The sequence below is a fragment of the Cygnus olor genome, chromosome 10, assembly GCF_009769625.2.
Source record: "Cygnus olor isolate bCygOlo1 chromosome 10, bCygOlo1.pri.v2, whole genome shotgun sequence".
Taxonomy (NCBI): domain Eukaryota; kingdom Metazoa; phylum Chordata; class Aves; order Anseriformes; family Anatidae; genus Cygnus; species Cygnus olor.
The window spans coordinates 6,313,909-6,337,313 of NC_049178.1; the positions used below are offsets into that span (position 1 = coordinate 6,313,909).

General features: G+C 51.5%; 1 protein-coding gene across 3 annotated transcripts in view; it reads left to right on the forward strand.

The window, feature by feature from the left end:
* Positions 1-608: 608 nt before the first annotated feature.
* RNF123 (ring finger protein 123) overlaps positions 609-23,405 on the forward strand; it is a 50,820-nt gene continuing 28,023 nt past the window's right edge. Inside the window, exons 1-26 of one of the 3 annotated variants that reach the window (XM_040569207.1) lie at positions 609-685; positions 2,151-2,290; positions 3,342-3,426; positions 5,932-6,011; positions 6,486-6,583; positions 7,515-7,569; positions 7,902-7,987; positions 8,704-8,790; positions 9,301-9,368; positions 10,472-10,597; positions 11,307-11,421; positions 12,241-12,345; positions 12,482-12,607; positions 13,251-13,343; positions 13,541-13,614; positions 14,097-14,214; positions 14,672-14,771; positions 15,132-15,193; positions 16,093-16,164; positions 16,847-16,967; positions 17,767-17,868; positions 19,411-19,517; positions 20,051-20,249; positions 20,782-20,927; positions 21,113-21,196; positions 22,005-22,112. In XM_040569207.1, the coding sequence (XP_040425141.1) occupies positions 2,209-2,290; positions 3,342-3,426; positions 5,932-6,011; positions 6,486-6,583; positions 7,515-7,569; positions 7,902-7,987; positions 8,704-8,790; positions 9,301-9,368; positions 10,472-10,597; positions 11,307-11,421; positions 12,241-12,345; positions 12,482-12,607; positions 13,251-13,343; positions 13,541-13,614; positions 14,097-14,214; positions 14,672-14,771; positions 15,132-15,193; positions 16,093-16,164; positions 16,847-16,967; positions 17,767-17,868; positions 19,411-19,517; positions 20,051-20,249; positions 20,782-20,927; positions 21,113-21,196; positions 22,005-22,112 (2,499 nt within the window). In that variant the 5' untranslated portion in view covers positions 609-685; positions 2,151-2,208. Of the gene's footprint in view, positions 686-886; positions 1,327-2,150; positions 2,291-3,341; positions 3,427-5,931; positions 6,012-6,485; positions 6,584-7,514; positions 7,570-7,901; positions 7,988-8,703; positions 8,791-9,300; positions 9,369-10,471; positions 10,598-11,306; positions 11,422-12,240; positions 12,346-12,481; positions 12,608-13,250; positions 13,344-13,540; positions 13,615-14,096; positions 14,215-14,671; positions 14,772-15,131; positions 15,194-16,092; positions 16,165-16,846; positions 16,968-17,766; positions 17,869-19,410; positions 19,518-20,050; positions 20,250-20,781; positions 20,928-21,112; positions 21,197-22,004; positions 22,113-23,405 lie in introns of those variants that run through there. The other 2 variants (XM_040569205.1, XM_040569206.1) reach the window with 2 other exon arrangements.

Below are 23,405 nucleotides of genomic sequence, written 5' to 3' on the forward strand. Positions count from 1 at the left end.
GCAGACTCCACGATGCGGATCAACTTCAAAGAGAGACTTTGTCCATTGCCTACTGCAGGGCCCCCCTTCCTGGAGAGGTTTCAAAGCCTCACTTCTGGGAACCGTTTGGCGGGCACTATGCTGCTGCTATTTTGAATTATATTTGTATAGAGGCGAGCATTTAATTACTTACCCCCAAGCTTATTTGCTGCTTCACTAGGGATTAGTTTGTAGCAATATGTGGTATTGAAATACAAATACCTACTGCTGCAATTGAGGGCTGCTATTATTGATTGCTGCTGCTGTCGAAATGGATATATACCTGCCTTTCCGCTAGTAATTTTGGAATAACTTGATATCGCTTAGGAAGGATAACCTTTATTAGCAGTGACCAGAGGCAATCCGTAACGAAGGTTACAAAAGAAAGCCTCTCGCCTATTCCCGCTGCTTCCACCGGGCTGCCCCCAGGTGGGACCCTCCCGTCGCCCCGCGCTCAGGCTTCGACGGCCCGGGGACGCGGGGCTGCGGGCGCCCTCCTGCCGGTCCGGGAGGCCCCGAGGGGCCCGGAGCAGCCCCGGGGAGCCGGCCCAGGCCGCGGCCCTGCCCGGCGCCTCCGCCCGTCTCCCGGCAACGCGTCCGCCCGCCCGCCCGCCATGGCCCTCGCGGCTCGCCGTAGCGCGGCGGCGGCGGCGCGGCCGGGCCGGCGGTGAGTGCGGGGACGCCGGGCCTGGGCCTGGGCCGCCGCGGGGCCCCCTCCTCCCGGTACCCGGGAGGGGCCCGGCCGTGCCCGGGAGCTGCCCCCACCGGGGCGGCGCCGGCCCGCGACGCGCGTGGAGGCTGCGCCCCGCCGGAGGGGGACGGAGCTGGGGGCTCGGGGCTCGGGCTGGGGGAGGCGGCGCAGGCTGAGGGGTGCTCGGGGCTCGGGGCTCGCTGTGGTCGGGGCACGCGCCCAGCTTCGGGGCAGCTTCCCGCTGCGGGGGGCGCGCCTGGGGCTCGCTCCTGCTCGCGGGCAGCGCCAGCGGGGCTCAGGGGGCAGCTGGCGTGGGGATGCTGCCAGGCGGCGGGTGCCGCGGCGGGTCGAGCGCCTGCGGTGAGCGCAGGGCAGGGCAGCGGCCTTGGGCGCCCGGCTGCCTCCTCCTCGCCGCCGCCATCCCCTCGCCCTGGCCGGAGAGGGAGGTACCGGGCGCAGCTGCGGGACGGAGCTGCGTTTGCTGGCCCTTCCTGCCTGTCCTGCGTCGCCTCGGTTCAAAACTGGCCTCCCCGTGCTGCTCGTTCTGCCCTTCCTCTGGGAGCCGCTCGCCGTCGCCAAGAGCGGGCGGTTTCGTGCCTGGCCACGCTCGGAGCCAGGCAGGTTTGCTGGGGCCGGCGCTGTGTTTATGCGCTGAATCGCGGGTCGGAGCGGCACAGGGGCTGCTGTGCGTCCCCTGCTCTGTCCTCTCTCAGACCTGCTGGCAGCAGCGTCTGCTCCAGTGGGAAAAGAGCTGTGGTACTGCCACAGTGCCAGCGTTGGCGCATCTTGTCCAGTGCTGGGCTCTGGTGTGCTCGCGCTGCACTCTTTGCCTGGTCATTCAGGCCGTTTCAGCAGCTCGGGTACCCATGTGGCCACTCGGCCAGTCACTTGGCAAGCTCCCTGACTTTTCTCGTCCCACCTTATTTTCTGCGCAGTACGAGATGAGCACCAACCGTTTGATTCCCACAGTGTTTGCTCCCCTTGTATCTTTCATTGCTTTTTGCCACAAAGCGGTTTGTCAGATGGCTGCCTAGTGAATGTGCCTCCCAGTGACGGTCAGCTACCTGGGTAATCAGAAACAGGAGAGGGGTATAATTGTCAGCTGGGCAGAACAGCAACTTGAATGTATTCTTGTTGTCCTGGCATGTGGCAATGGGCTCTGAGTTCTGCCCGTGCCTTTCGCTGGCATGGGGTCTGTGTGGTGGGGCTGGCTGGAGCATGGCTTAACGCTGGATCTGCGGGGCTGATCTGTCTGCTTGGGAAGGTGTTGGGTGATTGGACAGGAGGGACAGGTGAGAGCAGGGCTGGCAGCTGGCTTTGGGCTCTTGTATGGCCTTGCCGTTAGTGCAAGGACTTGGCTTCGGCTTATCCGGGTTGTTCAGGCCAGGCTCGTGAGTCTGCAAGAAAGGGAGAAGTTTAACGGCAGCATCCTCCCCAGCAGGTTTGGGTCTGGGCGTCTGCCTGTCTTACGTCCGCTCTGGCACCGGTGCCTGTGAAGAATGACGTCGCGAGGTGCTGGGCCTCCTCTCTCAAGGAAGAACTACAGGCTGAGCACTGAGCCGGAGAAGTCCAAGGTCGCAGGTACGGGCTGTACACGCCTCGCACAAGCAGGACCTCTGTGGAACGGGGTGAGCGCCCCTCGCCTCGCTTGAGATCGACTGCCTCCAGTGGCAGTGGCCGTGCTGAGAGAGGCGTGGTGGGGCAGAAACCGAGCGAATCCCTGAGCCGAGGCGAGATCTTGGGTGGGCCTTTCCTGCAGAACGAAGGACTCCGCCAGAAACTCATGTCGCGGTGCCCTTTCTCCAGCCGTGTGGTGCTGGAGGACGTGGCGTTGCCTGTCTTTGTCCCATCGGACTCCGGGAGTTCCTCTTCCAGGGCAGACGGCCTCTCGGGTTCTCGGATTAATGCTTTCCTCGGAAATGATGATACTGCTGGGGAGTCCGTTTGCTCTTGCACCGGCCAACCCAGCACAATCCTGCTTGTGAGACCGCAAGGCTGGTATTTGAGGGCTCCGTGGCACCCACAGCTAAGGCAAGCTGCTTTGTGGGGCACCAGGGATTGTTTTGCACAAGGAAAGCTACTGCGAGGCGTACAGCCTTAAGGAGGCTGTGAGTTAGCCTAGATGAGCTGTGTCTGCGAGCCTTTCTGTCCCCGCATCTTCTCCAGCACAGTTAAGAGATGTAGTAGCTACAGAGAACGTTCCAGGTACAAGCAGGACATCAGGAAGTGCAGTGGTGGTATTATTATTATTATTTTTATTTTTATTTCCCTTGGAAATGAAATTGGGTCCTCACATCCAGCTTTTGAAGTAACTTTATCTGCAAGTAGCAGAGCAGCGTTCCTGAGTACGTAGTTTCACGCGAGGGGACGACTGTACAGCCTCCCACTTGTATTGGAGAGCAGCTCACACTGGAAGGAGCCCCCTGTTGCGGAGATGCGCTCCATAATGCTGGTGTCTAGGGCCGTTAGTGAAGACAGTGAGAAGGTAAATGGCTTCTCGAAGCTGTCTTCCCCCGTGCCGATCTGCAACCTTGTTTTCTTGTAGTTATCAATTTTTTGCTTGTGCTTGAAATGAATGGTGTGAGTTCACCTCCTGACTCCTTAAGCTTACTTTTCTCTCCTTTTTCATAAGGGATAGTGAACAGCAGGCTGCTGAATGACTATCTGCATCGCGTCTTTACCAGTGCTGATGGGAACCAGCCTGCAGCTGCGTACAGGTATTGGACTTCTCATTCGCCAGACGGCAAGCAATGCCCTACCAGTCCCCAGAAAAGCCATACTGCAGTGCAAGGAAAGATCTTTTAGTGCCATGCAGTGATCTTTCTTAAAAGCATGTCAGCACCGTGGTACAGGAATGACTCCTGGCTCTCGTCCTTTAATGGCTTTTCTAAACTGAAGGGCTTGACAGGAAGAACGCTTCAGAAATTTCTGCATACACAACCCCACATACAAGATCACTAGGCAGTATTTCTGAAGTAGGTGGGCAAGTAGGCATTCGCCTTACCCTTCCTGTTCTCCCTCTGGTTGTAAAAAAGTGCAACGTGCACAGGTTTTAGGTGCAGTAATGCAAGCTAGGTTGTCAGTGCCCTGTAAACTAAATGCAAAGCTGTTACTGATAGATGGGAGACCGCATGTTTCTCAGGCTGAGGTACCGTTGGTGCTTTCCCCATTAGGAGCCTCCAAAGGAAAGGAAACACAGAGTTGCTATGCAGTGTCTGTTTTCTTCTGTTTGTTTTCAGATCTCCTTCACCTTGTAGCCCACCAGCTCGTAGCTTTGGATGAGAAACACTTTCCTTGCATTTAGCTCTTTGGCCAGAGGCAAGTGAGAGGGGTTCAGGGCAGGTACAGGTGTTGCAGAGTGAGGCAGGTGTGTAGCTGCTGCCGGCTGGCGGTGCTGCAGACTGGCTGAGCTCACATTCCACGGGCTATATTTAGTGATGCCAGCTCAGATGTGAGCTCAGAGCTTCTAAAAATAGCTCTTGGCCCTCTATGCACTTAAGTGAGCTAAGGCTATTGTGGGGGGAGGCAAAGTGGGTTATGTTATTTTGCCACAAGCTCTCCTGTCAGTGTGCCTTGGAATATTCTATCTGCCCAGGCGTTTTGGTTTTCTGTACTTCTAATTCCTTTGCCTGGTGATGAATGACTTGAAAGCTTAGAACTGGCAGTTTGTGTGCCTGGTCTCTCTGTTTTTTAGCTCCTTTCCACCCTTCTCCCTGGGCTTGGATATTTGGTAGAAAGCCCAGTAGCAGTCAAATAGGTCCTGAAAATACCATTTGCCACATGAGAGCAACTTTTATGGTATGATATGTTGTCTTTGGACGCTTCTGTTCCTCAGTGGAGCTCATAGCAGACCTCTCTCTAGCTGTCTCATGCTCTTCTGGCCTCTCTCCAGATCTTCTTCTCCATGCTAGCTGCTGATTAATCTGCCTTGCTGAAGCCACTCTCTCTCATGCCAACCAAAGCTGCTTCTTCATTTCCACTTCGGTGCATTTTCACATCCATCAGATTTTTCAAAATGTCTCTTACCGCAGTCTTAGGGAGGTCCTAAATCCTAGTCCCAGGGAAGGGAGAAGGTTGTTCCACAGAAGATTTTGGAAATGGGAACAGGGACAGGAATAACCAGTGACTCTCACAGTAAAGGGAAATTCTGTTGGTCCCAAAAAGACCTTCAGTACGACTGATGTTGTTCTGTGCAACCTTGAGAGTCTTGGAAAGGAAAAGAACGTGAAATGACAAAGTTTGCTGCTGTTACGAAGCTATTTAGAGCAATGTAAACATAGGGTGGTTGTGACAGTGACTGGATAGTGAAGTCATCACTGAAACTCGCTCTAGGGAAATGCGAAGTGGTGTATTGAAAGGGGAACAGCCCCAACTTTGTGCATAAAATAGTGGGCCATTAGCTGACTTCTGCACGAGTGTGAGACTGGGTGGGGAATAAAACAAGGAGAAAGTCAGAAAAAGCAAATAGGAAGCAAGGGATTGTTAACAGAGGGATGTAAGATAATGAAAACTATTATGTCACTGAACGAACTAGTGCTTCATGCTCTTTTTGGTTAACACGTGGTTCTGGTCTCACTACTTCCAAAAGGGTATCTTGGAGCTGCAGAGGTTTTGAGGAAGGGTAAGAGCAACAGCCAGAAGTCTGGAATGGCTCCTGTATGGTGAACTGCTAAGTAAGCTAGACTTGAAATGAGAGAACTGGGGGAGGCTACTGTGAGGAAGGTACCTAAAGTGGTAGCCTGAAATGGGGGGGTGTGAGATTTCTATTCAGTACAAAAGGTGTGAAGACACCATGTTTTCTGCTGTTGTCAGAGGGAAGGTGCTGGGCTAGCCTGACCTTTGTTTGAACTGCTTCATCCCCTGGTACAGTCTTCTCTTTTGTTTTGTATTAGGAAGTACTTGGGAAAAGAACTAATCCTGACAGGCTGAATTTGTACGATGCTGACTGCAGCAGTCTCAGTCTGTAGTCATTGATAATACATGCTGGCAAGATACTCTTGAGCGGACTGAAGACTTTAAGATCCTTTGTTAACTACTTTGCTTGTTCATGCTATGTTTGGTCCTTGGTTCATTCATTGCACCAACATGCTGATCAGCAAATTCCTCAGATTCATGGCAAGAAACAGATCAACAGAACTTCCTCGTTCACTGTCTGGACTGAAAGCCTTTAAAACATGAGGGCAGAGTTTTCTGAAGAGCTTCTGTGTGTGTTGATTCCCTAGAAAGCACCTGACGTTCCAGAACCTACAGGAACACCTTGACCGGTTGCTAGCAGAGGAGAATGGCTCTGAAGACAGTCGAGGTAGGAGACACAACGTGTCTGTGCAATTTGTGCTTCTGCTTGTGCTGCTTAATTGGGAGAACAAGTTGTATCATGCAAAACAGTTCCCTCTGTAAGCGTTTTTCTGCCCTCCTGTGCTCTAATTTATTGTCCCTTTAAATCCTGCCTGGCTTCAGTTACGTGATGTGTTGGCCAAACATTTGGCTCAGACTTTAGTTTGGCCTTTGAACTCTGCCAAAGTAAAATTTTCAGGTGACGTGGAAGGTCTCACGTGTCACCTGACTGCTGTAGAGCTCAGACCTTGAGCGTTGCTGTGCAAGCTTCTTTTTAAATCACGGGTGTCTTCTTTCCTGAAGTTCTCATGGTCTAACGTGGATAATGCTGTTTGAGTCTTCCGCTGCTGCAGCAGAATTGAAGTGTTATTGTAGTCTAGCAGGTGGCACTCATCAGGTGTGCTGCTAAAACCTAACAGGTTTTCTGCAACTCTTCTTTCAGATCAGGGAGCAGAGGGCCGGCTTGGTCCCTCTACTGTAGTGTTGGACCACACGAGCGGTTTTGAGGGGCTCCTGCTGGTTGATGATGACTTACTTGGGGTGAGTGTGATGCTGGCTGCAGCAGGAAATGGGCTTGTGAGACTAAAAGCACTCAGTTTGTTCTTCATGGCAGATCGCTGTCACTGGCTGTACAGTATGTTTTTAAATGGAGTCTACCCAGAAGGCTGAGGGATCCTAGAGGAAATAAATGAGCTCTCCTGGGAAAAGGTCTAGCAGTACCCCTAAGTCACAGCAAGCTCTGAGTGGAGCTGCAGGGAAGGGGAAGTGTTATGCTGGCCCAAGGGCTCACTGAAGAGCTTGGCTAAGCAGAGTTGGTGACAGCAGCCAGCTTTCCTGTCCCTCCCTCCAGTGCGTGCCTCTTCCTTCCTTCCTTCTAGTCTTCTGTAACAGTGGTGAGAGGCTGAGGCTGAAGCCAGGCCTTGCTGCTGCACTGGCTGCTTCCTTTCTCCTTTGTTTCCATTAGCTCCCTTCTGTTTCCTTAGCTGATGTTCCTTGTACAGAAAATCAGCTGAAAGAATCCACTGGAATTGAATCCTTTCCTACTTCAATCATTTCTCCACTCCTTTCGTACTTTCACCGAGCACACACAACCCTTGCTCCTGTGCTCGTTCCCTCTTTGTTCTGTGTAGCCAGGAGGCTGCCCTTGTCTCCGCTTGCCGTTTGTCTAGGATTCAGATGTCTTTCCTATATAATTGTCACCTTTGTATGCCTGTCACAATTCACTGGAAACCATGTGTCCCTTGTACTGCTGCCATGCTGCATGTGTCCCTGGGGTTTATCAAGTAGAGATGAGCTGTGGGGAGGATGTGGGATGGTTCCCTCGGGCCTGTTGGCTCTAAGTACAGCTGCGGGGATGGGGAATACGTCACGTCTCTTCCCCACACTATGATCCATGAATAGTTAGTTCATCATGCTCTGGTTTTCAGGCCTTTTTGCCTAACTTTAAAATATCTTTTGTTTGTCGGTCCAGGTGATTGGCCACAGTAACTTTGGCTCCATCAGGGCCACGACGTGTGTGTATAAAGGTAAGGATATAAGTGGGTGATGCTTTGAGAAAGGTCCCAGCAAGAGTGTGTGGAGGCTTGCACAACTAGATAGCTCAGGAAATTTTGAATATGTTGCTGTTCTAGATCTTGAGCCCTGTCTTCCCCAGTTCTTCCACTGGCTTTGCCAGGAAGTCAGAAGGATGGAGGATTGCGTGGTACCCAAGTAAAGAATTGGGAGGGAAATGCCAGGGGTGTTGCAAAGATCCGTTGAGTGCCCAGATTCTCTTCTGTGGGAGCAGTATCAGGTTCTGCTTCTCTAACAATGAGTCAAGCAGCATGGATTTACTGTGTGTGTCATCTTTTTCTTTCAGGGAAATGGATTTACGAGGTGCTCATCTCTTCCCAGGGACTCATGCAGATTGGCTGGTGTACTCTCAACTGCAGATTTAATCAGGAGGTACTGTAACTGCTGCACCTGTCTGCTCTGTTACTCCACTACATTTTAGGTCGGCATGGAGCATTGCACTGGTGCTGTGCTCCTGCCCTGCTGGCTTTTTATGCCCACCACACACACTAGAAATGCCAAATCTGCGGTTAACTAACAGATCTTTACTCAACTCTCCTTCTGGTCTCTGTTCCCTGAGTGGTGTGTAGAGCGAAAGGCTCGTGCACTGGGTGTGTTGCCTCTGCGTGGATGTGTTGCTGTTCAGCTGGCAGGTTCTCCAGAGCATGCGCGGCTCTGCAGTGCTGGCTGCTGTCTCTCGGGAAGACCCGCGGCAGCCAATCCTACAGGTCTTTTTTGCCTAGGGGAGGCAGGCCCAGGCCAGCTCTTGTCAGGCGCTGGGTGGGATGTTTGATGCTGGGAAGGTGTGTCATCTGGGGAGTTTCACTAACCTGCCAATCCACGCTGCATGAGAGGGGAGGGGACAGGCATCCTGAGGGGCTGTTTTGGCAGTGTCATATAGCAGTACCCTTCTTCTGACCCCAAAGTCATGTATTATATATTTCGGAACCAAAGATCACACAGGTCATTGGATTCACTCTGCCCAGGCAGAGCATGTGTGCTGTCAGTTGCTCTCCCTGTCTACCAGTCTCCCCCTTGAAGCTGCTCTTGGAAGGAAGGGGATCCTCTCTGCTTGGTCTAGTCTGAATCTCTTTTATCCTTTGGTGCAGGAAGGAGTTGGAGATACACCAGATTCATATGCATATGATGGCAACAGGGTGCGCAAATGGAACGTGACCACTACCAACTATGGCAAGGTGAGTACTGTCCTCCCAGGAAGGCAGAGAAGCAGACATCTCCTTCTGCTCCCTGGATTCTTATGGGCTCTGTGAAATGCCCTTGGGCTGTGCTCCCTGCTTCATTGTGCTCTTGGGGAGGCTGTGTGCCAGCATTGATTTGTACTTGAGAGGTGCTGGGCGTGCCACATAGGTGCTTTCTTTTAGCAGCCCCAGCAGACTGGATTCCCAGCATAGTGATGCTGGTGTGTCTGGAAGGCTCTGGTTCTTTGTAGCCCATCAGAGGATAGCAGTGTTGGCATAAGTCTGATCCCATGCACATCCCTAGTGCTGGAGGGGGAAAAAAGATCCCAGCCAGAGGCTTATGAGCAGCTTCCAGAAGTGTCTGAAAATGCCACGTGAGCTGCTGTCAGAAGGAGCTGTCTCTCCTGCAACCCTGAATCACAAGGGATTGGTTGGGTTAAAGTCTTTCTTCTGGTGTGGGAATGCCCTGAATATATGTCTAACATTTTTCCTCTCCTTCTACTGCAGTCTTGGGCGGCAGGAGACATCGTCAGCTGTCTGATAGACCTTGATGAGGGCACCATTGCTTTCTGCTTGTAAGCATCTTTGTTCCGTTCCTTGTTTTGCGGGTGGCTGTGTGTCGTATACATGCTTTGGCACTGCTCAGCAGGTTGCTGAGCCCTCTTTCTACCCTCTCTCCTTTAAGTTCCTCAGTAGCTCCAGCCTCTGCTTCTCTGCTTTGTGTTCAGAAGCCATCTAAATGGACTTTTGAGTCTCCAAAGTTCAGGTGGGAGCAGGTGGCAAGAAGGTGCCCAAGCAGCTCCTAAGTTTGTATAAAGTTTGCTAGGATTTTGGAAGGGAAGGCAAGTGTTGTGATGCTTAATACCACAGTTGGCTGAGCCCCACTGACTGCTTTTGTGGCCAGTGTAGACCTTGCCTGCCCTCGACTCACAGGGAGGTGTGAAAAGGCTGATAGATCTCCAGCTTCCATCTCCAACAGACAATGAGCAGCGGCCAACTGGAATAAGAATCTGAGGGTGGTGAAGCCCTGGCACAGGCTGCCCAGAGACGTTGTGGATGCCCCATCCCTGGAAGTGTTCAAGGCCAGGTTGGATTGGGCTTTGAGCAGACTGGTCTAGTGGAAGCTGTCCCTATGCTCTAGTGGAAGGGGTTGGAATTAGATGATCTTTAAGGTCCCTTCCAACCCAAACTATTCTGTGATTCTATGAAGAATTGTTCCCTGGCCCTAAACTACAGCCTGCAGCAAGTCAGCTGGAAATAAAAATTGTCAGATGCTTCTGCCATCTTTCGGGAATAGTAGATTGAGACCATTCTCCTTTTCTTTCCACCAGCATTAAATGAATGAGGCCAAAAATGTCACCTGCCTTTAATATGCCCTGCCGGTCAGATATCTAGTAAGGATTTTGGTTGCCCTTGGTGCTGAGTGGGGCTTTTTGTACTGTGCAGACTCCAACGCCTTCCCATGCTGTTATATGAAAATGGGAATTCTGCTGTGCTCCCCAGGGCACTTGCTCAGCAAAACTGTGGGGTTTGCATGTCTGCCAAGTGAGGAGCCATGAATGACTGATGTGTCCATGTTGGCAGGGCTCTGGGAGGGGAATGCAGATACCTGGATTGTCCAGCTGACTACAAAAACCTCCTACTGTGACTCAAGTTTTGTTGTTTTTTCTTCTTTCAGGAATGGCATATCTCTGGGAACTGCTTTTGATAACATCACAAGAGGTGCTGGAATGGCATACTTCCCTGCTATCAGTCTCTCATTCAAAGAGTCTGTTGCTTTTAACTTTGGGAGCCGTCCACTTCGATATCCTTTGGGTGTGGGAAGAGGTCTAAAGGGAGAAGAACCTGTCCTGAGACCATCCTTTGAGGCTATAGACTATACATACCTGAGTGCAGTTCACTTTTTCTTGGCAGTTTTGCTCAGAGCAGAATCAAGGAGAGAAGCAGCCATCTCTCAGTTGGTGCACAACTGCAAGGCATGCAGTCACCTTTTCAGGTGCCAGCAATTGCTGAAATGAGGTTTGCTTTGAGCTCTCACTCAGTAGCTTACGCTGCAGCTGCATGATGCCAGATCCCAGGCACTCAGCTCCTGCAAAGGTCTCACTCTCCAGGTCTGGAAACCTTCGTGCATTTGTGCTTCTGAGCCTGTTGGCTTCAGGTCTGTTCCACCTCTCAGATATGCAGGACCTCTGACATGGTAGGAGCATTGCCCGCTGTCTCTCTGCAGAAGCTGAGACCTGCAGCCCTTGTCAGAGCAGTCCTGGATGTGCTTGTTGACAGCTGTCATGGAGGCTCCTGGTGGTCTTTCTGATGAGGACAGAGCATTTAGGGAAATCCTTGGTGGTTGCAGTATGGGCAAAGTGGGGAAAAGATCTTGTGGCTTATCATCTATTTATTTGATTTGAACTGTGACTTAGGCATGCATGGATATAAAGTAAAATAGAGAGACTATTTTCTTTGCACAAACAAAAGAAGTCCTGAAAGGATCAGATTGCACCTTAACACTTGCCTACGTATCCAGTGGAAGGCTACCACCCCTTGCAAGACCCTCCTGTCTCAGACCTCGTGAAGGCTCGCAGGCTTTTAGGCTACCTGAAGAACGTGATCCATATCGGGATCGATGTGACGGTAGGCTGAGGTTCCTGAGCAGGTCTGTGGGGCATCATGCCAGGAAACATGATTCTCCACTTCTTTGTACCTGCTGGTAGCTCAGATGTTTCCACACACTATGAGTCTAAACACCTGCTTGCTTTTGCGTGGAGCATGCACATCTCTGGACTTGCAAAATGGGATTCCTAATAGTTCCACCCTGAGGCTAAAGTTAAATCATACTGGGCTTTGTTCTCGGTCCTAAGAAGTTTTCTTCCAAGGGGTGATGTTTGTTGGGGTCAGAACTGATGCATGTGATATTGCAGCCTTGAAAGAAACTTGTTCATATCCCAAACGTTTTCCTGATGTCCTGGTGCCATGATGCAGTCAAGTTCTCAAGGCAGGTCTGCCTTGAGAACTGTTTTGGCTATACCAGTGTTCACTAGAAAACATTTTTTTCCTCTAGGGTGAGAGATGATCTGTTTCTGCACAAAGGACAGGGAATGCCCTCTGCTCTGATCTCAGCTTGCTTGGAGGCCTGGCTTACTAGTTGAGGTCTCCTGCAGGGATTCCCATTTACAAGTAGTCACACGCACTCAAACCATGTTCTGGAAAAAGAGATTGTCAGGCTGCATGCACGTTACTGATAATAAATGATGTCTGATCTGAACTACACCTCTCCAGAGGCATGGTCCTGGATGTCTTGCCACCCTGATTTGCCACATTCAAGCTTTCTAGCTCAATGAGGCGTGGGGTAGCAAACAGTGGCTACTCCGGGCCCCCAGTTCATTCAGTCGTTGGTGCAGGGTGGACTGGGCTAGCTCCAAGCTGTGTGTTTTTCTGGGTTTGGCATTGCAGGAGGGGAAGCTGGTGGAGAAGGACACATCCATGTGGCAATTGCAGGGAGAACCCACAGTGTTGATCACATTAGCCCACATCTTCAATTATTTCTCCCCTCTCATGGTGAGTTTTGACTGCTCAATGCAAGTTTCTGTAGGTACCTGGTTTTGTGCTTGCAAGGGGAGGTGAATTGGGCCTTGGCCTTTGCTGGGAAATGACTCTGCCCTGGAGGACTGTTGACCTGCCTGTCTGTCTGCAGTGCAAGGTGTACCTGGTGGAAGATGTGCTCATGACCTTCCTGTTGAGCATCCTGGAGCGAGGAGGGGCAGTGGAGGCCCATCCCCTTATTCAGCAGCTGCTGGATCTCATGTGGCTTCTCATGGAGGTGAGTTGCTAGGGCACTGGTTCATCCCCAGGGAGGCCACTGGAGGTGCTGAGCATAGGAAACTTCACCCCAAAATACTGGTAGTGATCAACTCCTTTCCCTTACTGGTGATCAGATTCCTGTTTTTGCAGTAGACCATCGTTTCCCTGAGGTTGTCTGGCTCACCAAATGAAGCCAAGTGCCCCAGCGGGGCTGCTGAGTTTGTGGAAGAGACAGCTCTTATCCTGTGGGCTGGCTGTCGGTTGGGCTCAAAAGAACAGCTTCTCCATCATCACATTTACACAAGAGTAACTTGTCTTTCCTTTCGGGGTTGGTTCTGCCAACACCGTGTGTTGGGTAGGTTTGGGGGACATGGGCATGGGTGACTTACCCCAGCCAAATGGGACCTGGGACTTCGGCTTGTTGTAGACGTCTGCTGGGTTGGCTTTACTAGTGCAGCTGCTTCTTTCCCTGTAGCAAAGGGATGGCACCAGCCACTGCTCAGACTCCCCAGCTGAGTCAGGTGAACAGACACTGTGGGTTCCGAGCACCTCCGTTTTCAGTGCAGAAGTGAATGCTGCATCCTTCCAAAGCCACACTCTGAGACCTATCGCTGTTCCTGACACCTTGCTGTTGCTGTTCTAAGTGTTTGTTATTTTCTCAGGAGTATGAAGTGCATGAGTGCCTCAAGCAGCTACTGATGTCACTGCTGCGGGCTTACAGGTTTTCTCCCATCATCCCAGACCTGGGTTTGCAAGTAAGTTGTACTTCTCGATCCCCAGGAATTTGTGACTAGCCAGCTTCTATTATGTCCCCTTGTCCAGGGGTACCTGATGTTTTGGATAATCTGCAGTTGTTTGATTTAGAGATGACAATTCTGTCCCATTGTACCTCTTACGAGAGTTGTGTCCTCTTCTGTAGATGGAGTCAGTTTCGCTTCTTCTGTTTCCGTAGATTCACTACCTCCGTCTCACCATTGCAGTCTTGAAGCATGAGAAATCCAGAAAATATCTACTCAGCAATGTTCTGTATCCTTTGTGCCTCCTCTAGCCTTCATCCCCCCTGCCCTCGATAACACAGCCAAAGAGACTGCAAGGATCTGCAGGTCCTGGGAGGCAGAAGCCACCCCATCTTTGGGAGTTCATTTCTAACTGCTCAGGTCTTCTTTGTCTGCCTGACACCATTTTCTGCAAAGTTCTGCTTTGAGGAGGGGGAAACAGTGCCACGAGGGAAGGTCACATCCACATCACTAACACAAAGGACTTAATTTTTATTTGACCAACCTCTCTGGTGTCCCTAGAGCAAAACAAACTTCTGAGCAGTCCAGCTGTCGTTGTAGCATTTGGGCAACCGCTGTGATAACTGCATGGGGCTTCTCCCAGGAGAAGGAGGCTCTGGATTTTGCGGAGCTTTGAGTGGTTGTTGGAGAGGGGTCTCTAACTACGGCTCAGGGAACACGCCCTGCCCCTTCTCTGATGTAGCTGCTGTGCTTGCTTTAACGTTGCTGCAGCTTTGATGTGCTCCGTTCGGTTGTGTTCTTCTACATCAAGAGCCCGCTTCGCGTGGAGGAGGCTGGTTTGCAAGAGCTCATTCCCACCACGTGGTGGCCAAACCGCTTCACCAAGGAGGTGAGTAAGGCACATCTTTCTCTAAGGAGACTGAAAGGAATTTGGTGGCCCTCTGTACCCATCATTTGCTGGCCCCGTGTTTCCAACTGTGTTAACGTTGGTGGACCCTTCAGAGCTGTGTGAGAGTTGTAGCCTCTACATTGCCTTATCATCTTTATTATTCCCTTATCAGGGATGTTTAGGGTACGTTGCTTGGGACAGGGAAGGGAACAGTTTTCTGTGGCAACAGATTTGGAAGGGAACCTCATAGAGTCTAAGGAACTGCGGATTGTCTTGTGTGTCCTCATAAGATCTTCTGACATTATTAATTACAAGGCCAGGGAAGGCCTGTTTAGGCATGGTGCCAGGTGCTGTAACACACTTGTACATTGTCTCAGTGAGCTTCTGTTCCTCCTTTGACAAGACACTTTTCCTCGTGCAGTGCTCTCTTCTTAATCAGGGTCTGTCCCCCAACCAGGGCAAGGAGAGTAAGGAGGTGAAGGAGGAGAGTGCTGAGGAAAGGCTGAGGCGGCGGGCATATGAAAGAGGCTGCCAGCGGCTCAAGAAACGCATCGAAGGTTTGTGAGGAAAGATGGAAACTGCCAAGACCCCATACCTTGTGTGCAGCCAGAGGGACCAATCCACGAGCTGCAGCATCCCACCAGGGGACGTGAGCAAGCCAGAACTCCCCTTTAGTGGCTGTCCCCTTTAGGGGCATCCCCATCAGATGGGGATGGATTTATTGCTAGGTGGAGAAGGAGAAAATTCTCACAGTGATGGGACTAACATTCTGCTGACGCTGGTTCTTCCTGGGCGGCCTGTGCTGGGGAGGTGGCCTTTCTCCTGGTGACAGGGTACTGCAGTTGGGGTTAATATGGGTGGGCGGTAGTTCTCCAGTTTTTGTTGTCTGACAGCAGACTGTTGTGTCCCTGTTCTAGTGGTGGAAGGTCTCCAGGTTCAGATTCTGAAGTTGCTGCTGAACAACAAAGACAGAGGAGGGGTAAGCACTCTGTGGATCTTTTGCTACAGTATCTCCACATCCCAGGACTTGTAAGGTACAGATTTTTGCACTTTCTGTTAGAGTTTGAGTGCCAGTTCTGGGACCAGAACCAGTTCTGGGAGTTGTGTGGTGGCTAACCCATCACAATGTCTGTACAGAAGTGCATCCGTTGAGACCTTCGGTCCTCAGAAGTAATTCTCTAACTGATCCATTAAGGCAGGCTGAATTGCTTAAACTGAGACTTTGGACTCTGTTTAAAGGGGTATCAGATGCTATGCCAGTGTTAACTGGTTATATGAGCTGCATCTAGGCCAGCCTTGGGTCTCTCTTGAACTAAGCAGTCACAATCTGACTGCAGTTCATTCTACTCTGACAATTAATATTAATTCCAGAGAGAAATGAAACATCAGCTATGTGAGTGCGTGCCTCTAGGGAGCAGGTGGAGAGTGCTCATCTGGGTAAAGCTGAGTATCTGTTGGCCGTGATCAGTGCATCCCAGTACAGGCCTCAGAAAACTCAGCGCTGCGTAGCAGCGGCCTGTGAGATACTCGTGGGTGCTCCAGCGTTGGTGGAGACTGGGTCAGTTGCTTTCTGCTACGGAGTGTAGCTCCCAGGCAGATACTGGGAGCTGCTCTGTTCTCAGTACCTTCAGGCCCCATCAGTACTCAGGCATCACTCTAGGCCCAGACCTTTTTGTGGGGTTTCTGGATGCGTGTTGATGTAGGGTTACACTGGGGGTCTGCCTAATTAATAGGGAAAAAAATATGGTGCCCCCCTGCTTTAAGTGCCTAAAGCCTGAATGCACCCCTGGGCAAGCATGACTTGGGGCAAACATATTGCAGAGGTGGACAATTAATGCCTTTCCATGTGAGTTCACCATCTACTTTTCCTCCTGCCAGGGGGAAGCCTCCAGATACATCTTCCTAAACAAATTCCGCAAGTTTCTTCAGGAGAATGCTAGCAACAGAGGGGTAAGTTGGAGGACCAGCCTCACTGCAAGCCTCACTCTGAGAGCTGGTACCTCCAGGGTGGGAGCTCTTACCCTTTTGGCTGGGCTGCTTCCAGCAGATGAGCAATTGAGATCTAGATACGGCAGTGTGTGGGGAGGAGGGAGAAAATCTGAGGCTAGAAACCAGGGAGCTTAACCAAGTCCTGTGTAGTGATTCAGGCAGAAGGAGATCCTTGGGAGCAGCCTTGGGTGTGAGTCGAATATCCTGCTAAAATCTCTCAAGTGCAGCTGTGGTGTGCTCTGCCACAGTTGGTCTGCTGGCTTCAGCATCCTCTTCCCTGCCTGGATGAGGACTGGCCTTCCAGCTCTGGGTCAGGCTGTCGGCCTGCAGCTTTGGAATCAACCCTTTCTTCATCTGCCTCTCTGTGTTGAAGAGCAGCCCGCCTTTAGTGGTGGAGCACGTGGTATACATCCTCCTCTATCAGACCAGCTTGTTTTGGGGCCAAGGACTTTAGAGGTGGAAGCTGCTGCCTGCCATCAGTGCTGGGCTCCATCCCAGTGCTGGAAACTAGAGGTGCTCTTTGCAAACTGGTGCACGTGAGCAAGGCTGAGAACAGGTTTCTTCTGCCTGTCCCATGTGGCCACTGGGACTAAGATGCACTTTCACACCAGCCCTAATGGCTGAACTCTCATTGTTGTCCTAGAACTTGACTGTGCTGTGCCCGCCGGAGTACATGGTGTGCTTCCTGCACCGGCTTATTGCTGCCCTGCGTTTCTTCTGGGATGGCCACAAGGCAAAGACCCCTGCTGCACTGAGCAGTGATGGTAAGGTCTGGTGGAGAAGCTTTGAGGATGCTTCTGTGTTTGGGCCAGGGTTTGCCTCTCCAGGATGCTGAAAGTTTTGTGTTTCTCATGGGTACTGGTGCCTTCTATCACCCTGTGCCTGTATTTCCTAGTCATTCTTGGAAACTCCTATATGCAGATCTATTCCACATAATACCTTGACCAATTCTGGATAATTCCTTTGAGAATTGCAGAATATCACCTATATTTGCTAGTTGATCCTATATGCTCTGGAGCAGAATCCAGTATTGATTATGGGTCTGTAGGAGGGTAGCTCAGTGGTCCAATAGTTCAAGTAGAGGGCAAGATATTTGTGTATTTTCTTGGTTCTGAGACTGTGGGATTATGGGGAAATCAAGTCAATGCCAGTTGCTTTTCCACTCTTGAACCCAGCTGTGCCTGTCCCTTTTCTTGCTTTTGGCTTATCCTTTCAATAAGTGCCTTACAGTACCCTGTGGGACTCAGTGTCTGAGCTGGAGTAGCCAGGTGGAAAGCTGCCGAGTTTTCCAAGGATCCAATTTTCCCCAGTGCCTGTGGCTGGGAGCCTTGTTGTCAATGACCATCACTTGCTCTTGTTTCTGTGCAAATCTCGTGCTTACTTCACGGTGGAAGTTGCCTCTGCCTCAATGGCTTGTGTTCTTATAAGAACACAAGTTGTCACTCAGCGTGGCTTCAGGCTGGGCCATGGGGTCTGTCTTAGGGCTTACCTGTTTGTGCTGGTGTGTGTGTGGGTCCTGTGCATGGGACTGATGGGACAAACAAATCTCCTTCTCTGCTTTAGAGGCGTATGTCCCTCCCCAGCTTTTCTATAATGGGAAGGTGGATTATTTTGACCTTCAGCGACTTGGAGGTCTCCTGTCTCATCTCAAGAAGACTCTGAAAGGTAAGTGCTCTTGCTTCCAGTACCTGCACCCCAGGTCCTGGCTGAAGTTCACCCAAGTGACATCCCAGGGAGGGAGCTGTGGATAATGAATTGTGATTAGATGGAAGGAGAGAAGATCTGAGCTTTAATGAGATGCAAGTTACTCTAGAGAAGACAGCATCTGTCTGGTGTGGAGCGTCCTTTAACTTGACAGCGTTACATCCCTGATTGGGGCACTAATTTGTCATCTTTTCCTAAGTGCGTGCCTTAGCCTGAATGTTCAGTTGGAAACTTTTTTCTAATCTAATATTCTGATTTTCTCTTGCTGAGATTTTATTCCTTTCCCCAGACTTACGGTGTGTGGTGGGCATAAGGGAGAGCAGCTGAGCACAGTATCACTCTCTGTGTCAGAGCACCCCCAGCCTGCCCAGCAAGCCCAGGAGCAAAGCCAAGGAGGCTGCCTGTAGAACACGGTTAGCTCTACAGTTTGCCCTGGCACGTCAGCAGCTCCAGCGCCCCTTGCTGCAGCTGTAGTGGCATGTGAGGCCTGCAGCGGTAGGACTGGGCGTCCAAGTCGAGCAGTCCTTCGGGGATCTTGCTTCAGCCTTTGGCTGGTGGAGGAAAGGGGGATAGTCTGGGAACACCTGCTGGGGTAGTGCTCTTGCTGCACCAAGCCAAGGGCTGGGAGCTGTCAAAGCGCTGACCATTGGCATGGCTCTGCTGGGTGTGAAAATGTCTGCATTTTCCTCGCTGTAAGACTCCAACACGTAGCAGCCCCGTGTCCTTCCTGGACAGCTTTAAACCCATGGCTGTGGACTAGAAGACACGGTGTTCAGGCTTTGTACAGCGTAGCTATCATAGAATCAGAGAATGGTTTGGGTTGAAAGGGACCTTAAAGATCATCTAATTGCAACCCTTCAGCCATGGGCAGGGACACCTCCCACTAGACCAGGCTGTCCAAAGCCCCATCCAGCCTGGCCTTGCGCACTGCAAGGGATGGAGCATCCACAACTTCTCTGGGCAGCCTGTTCCAGTGCCTCACCACCCTCAGAGTGAAGAATTTCTTCCCTATATCTAATCTAAACCTACCCTTTTAGTTTAAAGCCATTACTCCTTGTCCTGTCAATACACTCCGTGATAAAGAGTCCCTCTCCATCAGGGCAGCCTTCCTCTGGGCTATAGGGGACCTGCAGTCCTAGTGAACTGGGGACATAAAATGGGGCAGTGTTGAAGAGTTGGAGGCTTATCAAATGGTCTCAGGCCCTGAGTTTCCCTCCCTATGCTACTCCAGTTTGTCCTCAGCAGTTGTCTCCTGGTTCCTCAGTTATTCTGTTTGCTGCTGGTAGGAACAGGAACAGAAACGCATTCTAGGTGAGCTGCTTGGTCTTCGTTCTGTTAGCAAGGGCAGATCTATTCCACATGAAGGGAACGGAGAGCCTGTTCTGATGCAGCGTCCAGCTTCACTGGCTGCTTCTCTGCTGCTGAGAAGCAGGAAAGAAGATGAGCCTAGGGCTGTGACAGGTAACTCGCGCATTCACAGCTGCTCTGGTGTGCTTTGTGCAGATGACCTGGCTGCAAAAGCCAATGTCTTGATTGACCCTGCAGAACTGCAGTCAGTGACTATGGATGATCTTGATGAAGATGAGGAATCGGCAACATCAGCAGCACAGGTGAGCCATGTACTGCGATTCATCAGTGGGGCCCCTGGAGCTGGGGCAGCAAGCTTAGCCTCTAGCTATTAGAGCTTTGCTTTAGAGAGGAGCAGTGTCTGGGCTGGGACTGTAAGCAGCCCGTGAGCAATCAGGTTAACAGCTAAGCATGCACGGGAGCTGTCGTAGATCAGCAAGGTCCTGGATGCACCAAGTCTGAGCAGCAAAATTTTCTCTTCTCCACATTCTAACTCCTCACAGACCCAAATGTGCCCCCTCTCTTCAATGGCAGCTCTTGACGCTTGCATTTGAAGGGGTGCAAGGCAACTGTAGACACAGCTTCTTGCTGTGCAGATCTGCTGATTGTGCCTGGCACGCGCCCTTAGGAAGGAACACACGTTTGCTAACTGGCCACTGCTGGCCCAGACACGGCGGGAGAAGTACCTCCTCCCTTTCCAGTAGCCCCTGTCCATCTGTACCGAAATCCTTGCAGGGACAAGGGGGTAGTCAGCAGCCTAACAGCCGGAACTGTTCCTCCCTTAATTTCTTCTCAGTCTCAGCGTCCCTCTGCCGCCTTGGCCATCGGTGGAGCTCTTGCCAGACCTGGCTGGCTCAGCTCGCCCACCCTGGGCCGCGCCAACCGTTTCCTCAGCACCGCGGCTGTCAGCCTGATGAACCCGCGGCGGCCGCTGGGCACCCTTGAGAAGGTCAAAGTGCGCACGCTGAGTGTGGAGCAGCGTACAGAGGAGGACAGTGAGTATTGCTGCATGGTAGCGTGGCCCAGCTGGTCCCTGGGAGAAGGGCATCTTCAGCTCCCAGTACTCTCAAGAATAAAGCAATCTAATTACTTCCAGCATTGCTCCTTCCCGTTTCCAGCGCATGCTGAGACCCACAAGTCCGCAGTCAGCTACTTGGCTGTCTTGCACGTGACACCGTTGATGGTGTCACTCTGTGCAAAGAGATGCTGCCTTGGCTCCTGCAAGCGCAGCGAGACGTTGCAGGGATGTAGTGCGGAGGCAGCACGGTTGTTTTTGGGGTGGGACCAGGCAGGTCCCTGAAGCACAGCCTGGGTCTGTGAGCAGGTCTGCCAGCTCAGCCCGATGCAGGCAGTGAGATGGGGACGGTGTGTTTGTGCAACTAGTGAATCACACGGGATGGGAAGGAAGAATGTGTTTTAGATGAACAGCAGAGCTTTGGCCACTGACTTGGGAGAGGTGCAGGCAGAAGCTGAGGTGCCAAAATGCCTTGCTGAGAACTTCTCTCCTGTCCTGGGGGCGGATTGCAGTTGAAGGCAGCCATGGAAATGAGGGTCTCTTACTGGGGAGACCCCCAGAGGAGCCAGACCAGCCCATCACAGAGAACTCCCTCCTGGAAATCCTGGATGGAATAGTGATGATGTACAACCTCAGCGTCCACCAGCAGCTCGGGAAGGTAAGTGACACGTGCATTGCAGGCATCCATTCTCCCAACCTCCATTGTTTCTACACTGACTCTCTGTTTTCTGCTTGCTTAGTGACTGTGTGTCCTCCCGACCGCCACGAGGGATCTGATTGCATGCTTGTGTATCTAGGGGAAAAAACACCCTCATTTATTGTTGGAATCTGCTTGTTTTTCAGATGGTTGGTGTGTCAGATGATGTGAATGAGTATGCCATGGCACTGAAAGACACAGAGGAAAAAATCAGCTGCTGCCCAAAGAGGGTAAGTGTCTCTGGACTCCTAGCTTCATTCTCTGGTAGCTCCTCAGTACCTGGCAAAAAGCATGAAGCACGGTGCCTGATTTGCAGCCTTGGAGCAATGTCTTGTTGGGGTAGTAACCCACGCCTGGAGCTGGCAACCACATTTCATGCTGTGCCAACCCATTGTACCACTGCCTCAAGGAACAGAGGCACTGAAGTAATTGCTTCGGCTTCTCCCAGACAGTCTGCGGCAACTTGCAAACCTCTGTGTGCTGCAGGCAGCTTGGAGCCAGTCTCCTGGGGTGAGAATGTGGGGGTACCCCAGGATTGTGATTTGTGGTTTGGAAAGGTTTCCTGTTCAGAGGAGACTCTCCAACCTCCAGCCACACCACTTTTGCTTGGGCTGCTGGGGCTATTCCTTACATCTGTCATTCACAAGCACAATGAAAGGTTCAGGAAAAAAAAAAAAAAGTAGGAAATGCCCTGCTGTGCTGGACTTGGGACACTTATGTCCTGCTCCAGCTGTCAGAGACTGAATGTATCTGATGATGCGTTAAAAAAGTATCTCTGACAGCAGTTGACCCTAAAGCAACTCTCCACACCGGAGCAGTGTCTGCATCAGGCCTTGTGGGCTGCAACTGAGGCCAGTAAGTGCTTTTTATAGCACTGATTCCCACTCCCTCTGCAGAAAGGCTGCTGACCCCTTCCTTTCCTGTTAATACTCCCTAGCTAGCCCCAAGGTGTTACTTGCTTTTGTGTTGTTTGTCCAGCTCTGAAAAAGGATAAGTGGAAGTGATATCTGCCCTTGCATTTCTGTACTCTTTTTTCAGAGGAGAGACATCCATGAGGAGCTGCTGAAGAGCCAAAAGGTCTTCTCTGAGAAACTCAATCACCTAAGTCGTCGCCTTGCTTGGATAAATGTCACCATCTATTCAAAGGTGGGCAGGAGTGTAACGTGAGCAGCTCAGAAGATACCGAGAGAGCGTGTCTCTGTATCTGTGGTGTCACACGTGATGTTTTTGTGAGTGCTGGAGCAATGCTGATCTGTGGGGCTTGTTTCTGCCTTCATGTGCATGAAGAGCCTCCTTCCGAGGCCTGGACCCCCTCCTGTCCCAGCTTTGGTCCTTAAGTGTTTGTTAGGACACATCCCGATCTGTTCTGAGCTTTGGGTGGTGCTGTAGGCTTTCCCTCAGGAAGTCAGGTCTCTGTTGCAGACGGAAGGGTTCAGGTCAAATGCCCCGTCCAGCTCCTGGGGAGTGCCTAGAGGACAGAGGCCGCTGTGAAGCATTTCCCTGAGCTGTGCTGTGCATCACAGGGAGTTCTCACTAAGGCTCTTCCTGCAATCTGCAGGATCCAAGTGTTAGGTTTTTCTGCTCAGGTGTTCTCCCCTTCTTCACTTGGTTCCTATGGGGAGAGAGTGCTTTGTACATTTAGTAACCCAGTGACTGTTTGCACAGGTTGTTCTTTCTTCCTTGCATTCACCATCTTCTGGTGTAGTCTCTGGTCTGTTTTCTCATGAGCAGTTTGTGCTCTTACACTCTGCAGATCTCCTCTTCCTGTCTTCCCTTGCACATTGCCTTGCCCCATCTGTGTTTGTACGTTTTTTGGTTGTTTTTTTGTGCTGGGGAAGAGGACACATTTCTCTCAATATGTAGTAGCAGCATGTGTCCCAGGATGTAAACGGAGTGGAAGAACAGTGGCTCCTATGAACATGGCTGGCAGAGCTGCAGTGGCTGATCTGACTCAAGCTCTTTACTTGTCCTCTCCTTCACTCCCAGAGCAGGATCGCACAACACAGTGCGGCACTGCAGGAGCTCTCCAGCTGCATTAGCATAGACCACGATTGCCAGAAAATACACCTTCCTTCCTGGACTCCTCTTGAGACGCTGGGGGGCGTTACTGGTGTGCATATCAGTCACCACCATGATTGTTCGTGTCTCTAGATGATCTATTGTCCTGTTAAACGCGGGTACCTGCCTCCCACCGGGAGTGCGGGTTTGTCACTCTTCTGGATTTACCAGCAGCATCTGCTCGTGCTTCTGCCTTGACCTGCTTGGTCTGCAGGGAAGGCAGGTCACTAGTTGGGTTGTGAAATGTGCGCCAGGAGCCGAGTGAGCTTGCTCCGGAGAGGAGTGTGGCTGCATGGAGGAGCCTGTCCGTACTGCCTGTACCTCGAGGGCTGCCCCTCACAGCTGGCACAGGCGTTTCCCAGTGGAGACGTGCCCCCAGAG